This window comes from Cebus imitator, unplaced genomic scaffold (genome assembly GCF_001604975.1).
Source record: "Cebus imitator isolate Cc_AM_T3 unplaced genomic scaffold, Cebus_imitator-1.0 Scaffold87, whole genome shotgun sequence".
NCBI classification, from domain to species: Eukaryota; Metazoa; Chordata; class Mammalia; order Primates; family Cebidae; genus Cebus; species Cebus imitator.
Genome location: NW_016107402.1, coordinates 1,370,283 through 1,382,063, shown reverse-complemented (window position 1 = coordinate 1,382,063; position 11,781 = coordinate 1,370,283). Strand labels below are relative to the sequence as shown.

The window sequence follows — 11,781 nt, the reverse complement described above, 5'->3', positions numbered from 1 at the left end:
AGTTCAGAGGCATTTGGAATAAGAGGCTGAGGCCCCACCACCGCTCTAAACAAGTTGCAGAAGGCCTGAGCTAGCCTGTCCAGTCTGCTGTGGGGAAAAAGAAATCTCTTGGGTTTAAACTCTATTCAGCGTTCCTAACCATAACCTGCTTCTTTCAGAATTCGAATCTTAGGCTGGAGAGGATCCTTACTTATCACTTGCCACTTGCTTCCTCCCAGCTTCCTACCCACTATCGTTTTTCTTTTTCTTCTTCTTCTTTTTTTTTTTTTTTTTTTTTAGAAAATGAACCCCAGGAAGGGAGGAAATTCATCCAAGGGCATACTGAAAATTACTGGCATGCACAGAACAGAATTCTACTTGCTAATCCCACGGCATCCTGCCTTATGTCACACAGCCCTTGGGCATTTCAGCCTGGAAGCATCCTGGGAAATAATAAATTCGAAAGTGCTTTGCAAACCTAAACCACTATACAAGCCTGAGACATCAGTTGTAGCGGTGGAGGAAGGAAAAGAAAGGAGGAGAATCTGGGTAGACTGAACACCTTCCACACAACTAGCCCCATGCTGGGCCCCCTAGGCAGTAAGGAGACCAAGATCAGATGGAATGACCACATCAAGTGCTTTGTTGAGAAGAGGCATTTAATAATTATCAAATGAATGAATGAGCAGACCCAATTAGTTCCATTTTACAGATGGGAAAATGGAAGCGCCCAGAAGAAACTTAGCCAAAGTTCACACAATTAGTTAAAAAAGAGAAGAATGGGCATTCGCACAGAAATCTGCCTGGCTCATGATTTTTCTAGAACCCCCTGGACTTGACCATTTTGCATAAGCCACAGAAGTCTGCAAGATAGGAAAAGAAGGATATTCTCTTTGGTCATTCAGGAGTCCCTACAGCCACTATTTTGCCTTTCCTGACCAAATAGCTGGCACTTGATTTCTATGGCATATAAAGACTGACTTGCCTACTCATCGGCGTTTTTATTCCATTCCTCTTTTCTTACGCTAAAGAGCCTGTCCTTGAAAACAATATTCCAGGAAGTAATATTTCTTGGGACACAGAGCCCTGTGGTTTGATGGAAAAGAACAAGGCTTCAAGACTGGCTCTGCTATTACTTGTAGTGTGACATTGGACATGTCTTAAATGCCCTCCTTGGGCCCCACAGCCTCCTTCATCTACCTGTCCAAATTTCATGCAGTCTTAGATTTCTACAATTGGAAAGGATTTAAAATAATCACTTAGGGCCGGGCGCGGTGGCTCAAGCCTGTAATCCCAGCACTTTGGGAGGCCGAGGCGGGTGGATCACGAGGTCAAGAGATCGAGACCATCCTGGTCAACATGGTGAAACCCCATCTCTACTAAAAATACAAAAAGTTAGCTGGGCATGGTGGTGCGTGCCTGTAATCCCAGCTACTCAGGAGGCTGAGGCAGGAGAATTGCCTGAACCCAGGAGGCGGAGGTTGCGGTGAGCCAAGATCGCGCCATTGCACTCCAGCCTGGGTAACAAGAGTGAAACTCCGTCTCAAAAAAAAAATAAAATAAATAAAATAAAATAAAATAATCACTTAGCACCATCTTCTATTTTACTCACAAGGCAATGATTAAAGCCAGGGTACCTGGGCTTGTTCAATATTACACGTCAAATTATTGTCAGAGCTAGCACGACAAACCCAGGGTTCTCAATTTTCAGACTCTCTTTAGCTGTGAGCTCCCCTTGTCCTGTTAATCAGTGCCACACACTATTGAACTCTTGTTTCCTGTGTTAATCTTGTCTCCCCAAATTGTGAGATTGTTGAAAGCAGGAGCCACTGTTTTATGCGGAGAGACTCCATAAATATTTGCCAATGATTCATTAGGAAAGCAACCATTGGGGGAATCCCACTTGGTCATTTCCAAGATGACCAGCATCTTAGAACAGCAGGTTCCCAAATGTCTAGGGAGGTGACAAGAAGACAAGCAAAGAATATGGAGCACAGCGTCCTGCAGCAATATAGGACTTAGTTTGCCCGCCCTCTGGTTCCTTTACTGGTCTTTCAGATAAAGCTGGAGCTACTTCAGCAAGGCTAGGAATAATGAAGTCCAGGTGGCCCGCCCTTCCATAGCAGAAAGGGACAGACAATGGAGCAATGAAATTACCACTGTTTTCCGCACAGAGGTGTGTGGAAAGTGAGGAGAGGGGAAGCAATTTGCTGACCCAATGGGAGGCTCCTAAAAAGGTTTATATCGAAATTGTTCCATCTATGCCTCCATATTTAAAATCTTGACCAAAATGCTAATTAAATTTACTTACAAAGCACAACTGGGGATATATTTGGTTCGTTATGGAGTTCATGGGGCAGAGGGTCCAGGCTTTTTTTCCCCATGCAAAAAGCATGGGTTCAGGCTTTCTTCTTTTCCCCTGTTGCTCAAATAAATAGTGTTCTTTGCTCAAACCCCCTTTCCCTCCTCCTTCTGCAAACTCAGCGCCTAGCCCAAATCTGTTTTCTTCATTGTAACCTCAGCTTCACCGCAATTAATTTTTTTTCCCTCTGGTCACAAGATAATTCCTGACGCCAGTGAGTCTGGAGGTCAGACGAACAGCAAATTGGGGAACAAGGCGGCACTAATTCCTTACAAGTTTCCCTTGAAAAATCTTTTGCTTAAAAAAAAAAAAAAAGGCGGGGGAGCTTCTTTGCTGTTCAGGGATTTATGACCTCGGAGGAGCTGTGGGTTCGAACCAGTGTTGGGCTAAGGGCGGACTGGCAGGGGGCAGGGAAGCTCAGAGATCTGGGGCGCTGCCAGGAAAAAGCAAATTCTTAAAGTTAATGGTTTTCAGTGATTTTTAAATCCTTGCTGGCGAAGAGGCCCGCCTCTCCCCAGTATCAGCGCTTCCTCATTCTTTGAATCCGCGACTCCGCGGTCTTCGGCGTCAGACCAGCCGGAGGAAGCCTGTTTGCAATTTAAGCGGGCTGTGAACGCCCAGGGCCGGCGGGGGCGGGGCCGAGGCGGGCCGTTTTGCATAAAGGGGCGTGCCTTCGAGCGGGCTCTATAAGTGCCAGCGGTGGCGAGTGTGCACGTATTGCAAGCCACTGTAGGGGGATTTCTTTGGGTTTTCTTCCACTTCTGGGCACCTCTGGACTCACTTTCCAGCATGAAAGCGCTGAGCCCGGTGCGCGGCTGCTACGAGGCGGTGTGCTGCCTGTCGGAACGCAGTCTGGCCATCGCACGGGGTCGAGGCAAGGGCCCGGCGGCGGAGGAGCCGCTGAGCCTGCTGGACGACATGAACCACTGCTACTCCCGCCTGCGGGAACTGGTACCCGGCGTCCCGAGGGGCACTCAGCTTAGCCAGGTGGAAATCCTACAGCGCGTCATCGACTACATCCTCGACCTGCAGGTGGTCCTGGCCGAGCCAGCCCCTGGACCCCCTGACGGGCCCCATCTCCCCATCCAGGTAAGCCTCGGAGCTGCGTCAGGGCTGAACACCCAGGCAAGGATGCTGTGGGACCCTCAGAGCCCTCGATTGCCTTATATAACTTTTCTGCTTTTCCTCTTCTCAGACAGCCGAGCTCGCTCCGGAACTTGTCATCTCCAATGACAAAAGGAGTTTTTGCCACTGACCCGGCCATCCTGGCACCTCCTGGTGAGTATCTCCTCCCGTGGAGAAGGAGGTTTAAACGGCAAGTCCTGGAGTTGGCAGACCTTTTTAAAGATTGCCACCCCCTCGGTTTAGGGAAACCGAGGCCAGAGAGAGAAGTGACTTGCCCATGGTCGCATCAAATGAATGGCAGAGTCAGTTTCCATGGGATGCGCATTTCAGCCTTAAACGCGCGTAGCTCCTGCCCTCCCGCAGTGGCCAAGGGTCTGGGAAAGTAGACGCGGGTCCGACTAAATAAAGTCTTTCTGTTTGGAGTTGTATAGGGAGCTGTGTCTTCGACAGCCCCCTCCCAGCTAGTGTCAATTCCAAGTGGGAGGGGTAGTGCAAGCTCCGCCTGTGGTCTTTGGCGCCAACTGGGTGGGGGCAGCGTGGGGCGCGGAGTTATCAGCTGGAGGTAGAGACCAAGTTTCCTCCCTGGCGCCGGCCAGTCTGCGGACGGCCCCCGCCTCGGCGCGCTCGGCGGAAACTGACTGCTCCTTGGTCTTCTTTCCTCCCCCGCCCAGAACGCAGGTGCTGGCGCCCGCTTGGCCTGGGACCCCGGGAACCTCTCCTGCCGGAAGCCGGACGGCATGGATGGGCCCCAACTTCGCCCTGCCCACTTGACTTCACCAAACCCCTTCCTGGAGGCTGAACCTGGTGCCCAAGAGCGAAGGACTGTGAACTTGTGTGGCCTGAAGAGCCAGAGCTAGCTCTGGCCACCAACTGGGCGACGTCACCCTGCCCCTACCCCACCCCCAAGTTTTAAGGACTGTCTTTTCAGAGCATGGAGGTGTGGAGGGAGTGGCTGCTCTCCAGACTCTGCCAAGGCGGCGGCAGAGCTGGTCTTCTGGTCTCCTTGGAGAAAGGTTCTGATGCCCTGATTTATGAACTCTATAATAGAGTATATAGCTTTTGTACCTTTTTTTACAGGAAGGTGACTTTCTGTAACAATGCGATGTATATTAAACTTTTTATAAAAGTTAACATTTTGCATAATAAACGATTTTTAAACACTTGTGTATGTGACACCCGTCTCCATTTAAGTACTAATGATGCTTTCTCTCACATGACTGAAGTTAGGGAGCTTTGGGAAGTAAACTTGCTTGTTTCCATAAAAGGTAGATGAAAAAATGTCCAGCTGAGGAGGATGGGATGGTGAAAGAAGGGCTCATGATGAGTCCCATGTCCATTGAGGGGTGGGTGCAGAGAAGAGATCTGGGCTCTGCCCCATCATTTCACAGATGAAGAGAAACCAGAGGGACTGGTGCAAGTTGAGGGCTCAGGCAGGTTGAGAACTGAGGCCTCATGTCCCTTGAGAGCTATCAGTAGCTTTCTACTTTATTGTCACTTAATTATTCACTATGCCTTTCTAGCCGGGGATGTGGTAAGAGCAAAAAGAACCTCAAGTTTGCCTCACCTGGTGCCCAGACACGGGTGGTGGTTGATAGACCAATCCAGAAATGAATAAACTGATAACTGGGCCTGGTTTCATTTCCTTTTCGCTTTCTGGGCTGGCTTCCTTGTGGGTTTCCAAAGTTGGAAAAAGAAGAGAGGAGGTCTCAGATAAGAAAGATTTGGATGCTGGTTGGGAAGTACTTAACACTAATCCTGTCACTAATGCTAGCTGGTTGTAGAGTCCGGCTCTGAACAAGGAATGTGAGGCAAGAGACTCCACAGTCCTCATTTCTGCTGGTATTTCTACACCACCTCCATTGGGAACCTAATCTGTAAGCATCCCTGTCTCTCTCTCAGAAATAGGAAAAAGGAAGCTCTGTGGGTAATGTTTCTGAACTAGGTTCTCACAGCCCTTGAGAAATAGAGGGGATTTGAACCTTAACTTCAGTGACTTGACTAGAAGTGGGGTAGAAGGCAAGACCCCAACCCATGCCTTCCTCCACACCCCTGGTGGCTCCCCAGGTGGGCTTCACCAGGTGCCTGGCCTTACTAGAGATTCCTGTTAATGGTATGATCTCATCTGTGTGTTGGTCCCCGGCATGAATTACTTCAATATTTCATAACAAACAGGTCACATCATCACCTTTAGTTCCTTAACCCTGGTGAGCTTTCTGGGGGTGAACGGGAGCATCAGGGAGGAGAACCTCTCTCTGGTCATTGCCAACCATCCAGCCTCATCGGTGGTTCTTAACCTGTTTTGTGTCCTGGTCACTCTGATCTGATGGAAGGTATGAACACTGTCTTCAGAAAATACACATACACATACTTTGCAGAGCAATCGCAAACCTCCAATCCTCACGGGAGGAACCCTTGCCCCAAACCAAATACAAGGCATGGGCTGGGTCTATCTTCGACTGTTTTATAGGTGTGCTGTGCTAGCTTTGGAGATGGCCATACAAGGGCACAAATCCCTGCTCTGTCACCTCCTAGCTGTATAATTTCAGGCTAGGGACTTTGCCTCTCTTGAGCCTCAGTTTCTGCATCTGTAAAGGAAGGAAGGAAGCTGATCCTAAGGGAGTGGTTCTGAGATGCCAGGCCCCACATGACACCATTAACTGCAGTAGAACCAGGCATTGAGCTCAATGTCTTACACCCTTTTCCGCCACAGCATGTTGCCTCCTGCTTGCTCGGAAGTTTCGGAAAGCCAAAAAGAGCTTCGGTGGTCATCTGCCGTGTGACCTTGAGCAAGCCACTCCACCTCTCTGATCCTCTCTGCTTCTGTGCCCTGCTGTCTCCCAGGACAGAAGATAGTGCTGGGAAAGTTCTTTGAAATGCATCACACACCTACGGGGTATTATTAAGCTAATTCCAAGGAAATTGCCTGTCAGGACTCCCAGGACTGAGCTGTTCAGGTGGCCAGGACAAAAGATAGACCAGCATGCCAATCCATTAGTCATTAGAGAGTGAAAGCAATTTGGCCCTAGGTCAGAAAACTCCTGGAGAGAGGATAGTGTCTTCTGTCATAATCACCTGTGGAAGTGCCTGCCAGATTATTTTATCTTCATTTTTGTTCTAATCCTCACAAACTACCATGATGGGTATCATTCCTGGTTTATAGAAAAGAAGACTCAGAGAGGCCGAACAACTTGATCCAGGTCACACAGCAAGAAGGTGGCAGAGCAGGGTTTGGGAAACCCAGTTTCCTCTAGCTTCGAAGCTCATGTTCTTGCCTTCACTTCAGATTGGCTTTTTTCTCCCCATTCCAAGAACCTGGCACATGCTTGGGCACCAGTGAATGCTTGTGGAATGAAAGACCTAGGACTCCCCCTTATCTGTGAAAGGGGGATGACAATACCTCCTTTCCAGGTGTGTTGTTCAGATAAACCATAAGGCGCATAAAGTATCCACTAGGCTTCCTGAACTACAAGATTCACTGCTGATAAGAAATTGTCGCATGCGATCAGATTCAGAGCTGATGCGAATGCAGATATTTGGGAGGTGTCTTTATTTTGTAAATTAGCTTAGAACAGGCGAAATAACTTGCCAGTGGCCACAAGGCTCCGAAGTAATAAAGCCAGGATTCAAATTCATGCCTGTGACACTAGAAATGGTGCCCTTTTCAGAAAGCCGGTTATAGCTCTCTAGCCGTGGACGCTCGGGACAACCTTCAATTATCTGTTTTCCCGGCCTCATTACCCCTCGTGGCTACCACTCTTCCCCAAGCCCCAGGCTACACCCTAAAAACCTCCTGCCGCTCTCTTTCCCGCAGCGCTGCTTCCAGAGCTCCCCTCTGCCCACTCCCGGACCTCCCTGGAGACAGCCACTCCCCACCGGCGGCTCCGCGGCGCCCGGGCATGGGCAGAGACTCGGCCCACGTGGCCCGGAGCCCGGAGGGGCGGAGCCGAGCCGGCCCCACCTCCTCCCCGCCCCGCCCCTCCCGGCGCCCCACGCTCCCCCCGCGGGCCCTGGGGGCCGCTCGCAGGTGTTCGCTGGCGCCCGGATGTCTGAGCTCTGGCTCCGCTCTGGCTCCGACTCCCTCCGCAGCCTGCGGGCGGGGCTCGCAGCCCATCCGGAGCCTCGCGGCGCCCCCGCCGCTCTGCCAGCAGCGTGGCCTCTCGGTTCCCAGCCTCCCGGCCTGGGGGGGCCCCCCACCCAGCAAAGTCGCTGACCCCAGCTGCGCTTGGGCCTCTGTAGCCTCGGCGCGCCCCCACCCGCTTCCTGCCCCGGCCGCTAGGGCCGCCCTGGATCGCACCCGGTTCCTTCCTTCCTTCGTTCTCTCAGGCAACTCGCATTCCTCGAGCGCCTGCGTCGTGCCCTACACTGGGCCTTCTCGACCTTCTGACTGTGGCCCCAGGCCCGCTGGGCTCCTCCGGGAAGCCTCTGCCTTCTCGGCTCTCCTTCCCTACCTCCGCCCCTCAGTTCCTTGAGGTGCTTCGCTGAGAGTCGAGCATTTAATTGTTCTCTGACTAGTTCTCCTGTTAGAGGTCAGTCAGTGGCAAAGTCACGAAGTCTCTTTGTGACTGAGATCAGGGGTCAGAGCGTGGCCGAATTTGGAGTTTCGCCAGCCTGGGGCAGGCTTTAGGGATAAATGTGGGTAGTAGGCTGTGGGGGTCCCTCTGCAGGCAGTGGCAGCGGCCAAGGTTTGTGAGTTTTCTTTGGGTAGGGTTGGTGAGCAGTCGGGATCGGGGTAGTGAGACAAGTTGAGACCAGGACTTGGGGGTTGCCTTTGACAAACCAGATAAGGAGGGAGGAGTTCTCTGAACTCATATTCACCTCCCTCAGTGGCTAACCATAGCGCCCCCCCCACACACACTCCTGAGCTGTGGAGCTGTCCTTCCATCTGTGGATGCCGCTTCTCACCACCACCCTGCTTCTACTTTGTGCCCGATGCTGCAGGCAGAAGCCCTCACTGGGCCAGACTTTCAAAGGGAGCCTGGGCTTGGAGTGAGGGTGTCCAGGGTAGGGAGGTCATAAGATTCCTGGGGGACCCTTACCTTGGAGCCACCCAGGAAAGTTAATGTTCTTCCTTTGCCGCCTGTCATTTGTTATAAGTCTGAAGCCTGTCAGGGATGGAAGGAAGGGCCCTTGGAGATCACAAATGTAGCCCAGAGATGGGTAGGAGCCGGCTCAGGGACACACAGCAAGTTGGTGGTCAAGTCGGGATTGGCACACAAGCCTCCCACCTTCCCATCCAGGGCTCTTTTCATGATGCTCTCCCTACCCTGAGTAAGGGTTGTTTTTCCCACTTTAGAGAAGGGGCAGCAGAGGCCTGGAGAGGCCGAGGGACTCCCTGTTAGCCTCAGGATCTGCAAAACTGAAGTCAGGAAGGGTGATTTCCCAAAGCATTGTCTCTTGTTACTGCCACCCTCATTAGGAGCAAATGGAATAAGGGTGGCCAAGAGGCGAGTTGGAAGGTGGAGAGGGAGAGAACACTGTAAGAACGGCTGGGGAAAAGCTTAGCTGGGCTCTTGGAAACATATGGAACTCATTACGCAGAGTTGAGATGGTCGCTGGCCAGCTGGCAGTTGGTCCTTTTGGGGCTAAAAATGTGTGTTGTGTGGCAATGAGGGTACCCAAGGCACGGCAGACTCCCTGGAATAACCTGCCCACTCCCTGATCCCAGTTCTTCCTGAATCTTGTTTTGTTTTCTATGCCTATGCCATTTCTAGCATCAGAAAAAGGGTTTCTGGGCACGGTGGCTGTCGCCTGTAATCCCAGCACTTTGGGAGGCTGAGGCGGGCACATAACCTGAGGTCAGGAGTTCAAGACCAGCCTGGCCAACATGGTGAAACCCCATCTCTACTAAAAATACAAAAATTAGCTGAGTGTGGTGTCAGGCAACTGTAATCCCAGCTACTCGGGAGGCTGAGGCAGAAGAATCACTTTAACCCCGGAGGCAGAGGTTACAGTGAGCTGAGATCATGCCATCGGACTCCAGTCTGGGCAACAGAGTGAGATTCCGTCTCCAAAGAAAAGGAAAAAAAGGGTTTCAAGACATGCTACTGTAGGTTATGCAGGGAAGAGATGAGAGATTGAGGAGAGATGGAGGACCATCAGGACAGAAAACCATATTGCTCCATTCACCACCCCACACCCACCCTGACTTTCTTCATCAGGGCCAGGGGCCACCTGGTCTTTTTTTTTTTTTTTTTTGAGACGGAGTTTCGCTCTTGTTACCCAGGCTGGAGTGCAATGGTGCGATCTCGGCTCACCGCAACCTCCGCCTCCTGGGCTCAGGCAATTCTCCTGCCTCAGCCTCCTGAGTAGCTGGGATTACAGGCACGTGCCACCATGCCCAGCTAATTTTTTGTATTTTTTTTAGTAGAGATGGGGTTTCACCATGTTGACCAGGATGGTCTCGATCTCTTGACCTCGTGATCCACCTGCCTCAGCCTCCCAAAGTGCTGGGATTACAGGCTTGAGCCACCGCGCCCGGCCACCTGGTCTTACAGTGGGTCCGTATCCCCTGTTCATGATCCTGCCTTCCACTGAGGGTTCATCAAGGTGGGCCCCAAGGGGCCTAGATGTTAATCCCTGTCAATCATATTTTCCACTGCAGGTTCAACTCCATATACAAAGACAGCGGCAAATAAGTGTTTGAAAAGAGGCTATTCGCTAGTGGACAGCATTTTACAGTCTGTGGTAACGTGGACTGGTTGGGGGGTGCTTCCATGATCCACCCCCACCATGGCTCATAGGTGTTAGGGGACCTGCTGAAGGTCACCCTGGAGTAACTGTCAGAGCCAGTCTCCAGGGTGGCCTCCTTACCCAGAGCTTTGCATGTCAGCAGCTGTTTTGAGGCTTTGTGCAAACCAATGGGTACTGCAGAATTGGCCTCTTCCAGCCACAGCAGTAATCCTGTTACTTTCTCTCTGTGAGTCTGGGAAATAAACACTGGTTAAAACCTCAGCTTTGCTATTTACCAGCTGTGCTATCACAGATAAGTGTTTTTTCTTTGTGTGTGTGTGTGTGTGTGTGTGTGTGTGTGTGTGTGTGTGTATGTGTGTGTGGTTTGTTTGCTTGTTTGTTTTTTGAGACAGGGTCTCAATCTGTTACCCAAGCAGGAATGCAGTGGCATGATCACTGCTCTTACTGCAGCCTTGACCTCCCAGGCTCAAGTGATCCTCTCACCTCAGCCTCCTGAGTAGCTGGGACTACAGGTGTGTGCCACCATGCCCGGCTAATTTTTTTCTTTTGTATCAGCATTGCCTTGGCTGGTCTAGAACTCCTGGGCTCAAGCAATCCTCCCACCTTGGCTTCCCAAAGTGCTGGGATTACAGGTCTGAGCAACCTCACTGGGCCACAGGTAAGTTATTTATCTTCTCTGAGCCTCACATGGTTGCCTTGATGATTAAATTAGATGACATATGTGAAGCATCTGGTACTTAGTAGGCCCCAGATGACCCCCACCACAGAATTTGCTGGGCTTGGTGTCAGATTCCTAGCCTTATTCCTTCTTCATCCTTCCAGGGTGGCAATGTGGTTAGCATAACCCAATCACAGCGCCCCAGGACTCCTGTCCAGCATTGGCACTCTATCTGCAGAGCCCTTTCACTCAGGCTGGCAGCATCCTATCAGCATCATGGTCCAGTGGCTTGAGGACTATAAACAGTGGAGACTAAAAGCAGTTCCAGCACCTCCAGTCCCAAGCTCTGCCACCCTGGACAAGCTCCTTCCCCTCTCTGAGCCGCAGTCTCTTCCCTGTAAGACTGTGAGAACCCTGCCCAGAGTTGTGTGCGGATTTACTGAATGTAAAGCACCTAAGAACCTGCCAGGATGTGGCTGGCACTCAAGAAGCATTACTGGACTCATTTCACACATGCAGAAACTAAGTCCCAGAGTGGGAGAGACTCAGGCAAAGATTCCCTCACAAACATGGGGATAAAAAGCCAGATCTTCAAGCTCCCAGTCAGTGTCTAATTACTACTTTCTCATTCTTGGAATTTGTAATTATTTCATGACAAGTGTGTTTTTAGCTGCTGGAAGGACAGAGGTTCAGATGCTGTGAGCCTGCCCCAGCTCAGCCTGACCCAGAACCAGCTCACTCATGAAACTACCCTCCCTTGAAGAGAAAAGGAGTTGCAAGGAGGGAGAACATGACCCAGAGACCAAAGAACTTGGAGGCCAGAGTTGGTGTAATTGCAGGTAAGAGTAGCAGCTTCTTGGGCCAGGCGCGGTGGCTCAAGCCTGTAATCCCAGCACTATGGGAGGCCGAGGCGGGTGGATCACGAGGTCAAGAGATCGAGACCATCCTGGTCAACATGGTGAAACCC

The 11,781-nt window shown here is 51.2% G+C and overlaps 1 protein-coding gene across 1 annotated transcript; it reads left to right on the top strand.

Moving 5' to 3' along the window:
- The first annotated feature begins 2,718 nt into the window (after positions 1-2,718).
- On the top strand, positions 2,719-4,639 carry ID3 (inhibitor of DNA binding 3, HLH protein). The gene is made up of 3 exons (XM_017534526.1): positions 2,719-3,430; positions 3,537-3,619; positions 4,138-4,639. The coding sequence occupies exons 1-2, from the start codon at positions 3,131-3,133 to the stop codon at positions 3,594-3,596; spliced, it is 360 nt and encodes a 119-aa protein (XP_017390015.1). The 5' UTR covers positions 2,719-3,130; the 3' UTR covers positions 3,597-3,619; positions 4,138-4,639.
- The last annotated feature ends 7,142 nt before the right edge of the window (positions 4,640-11,781 follow it).

Excerpts from the sequence above, each read along its gene's own strand:
- ID3 (XM_017534526.1), top strand. The coding sequence starts at position 3,131 with ATGAAAGCGCTGAGCCCGGTGCGCGGCTGCTACGAGGCGGTGTGCTGC. Across the intron at positions 3,431-3,536 it reads GGCCCCATCTCCCCATCCAG|ACAGCCGAGCTCGCTCCGGA; the intron begins GTAAGCCTCGGA and ends TCCTCTTCTCAG.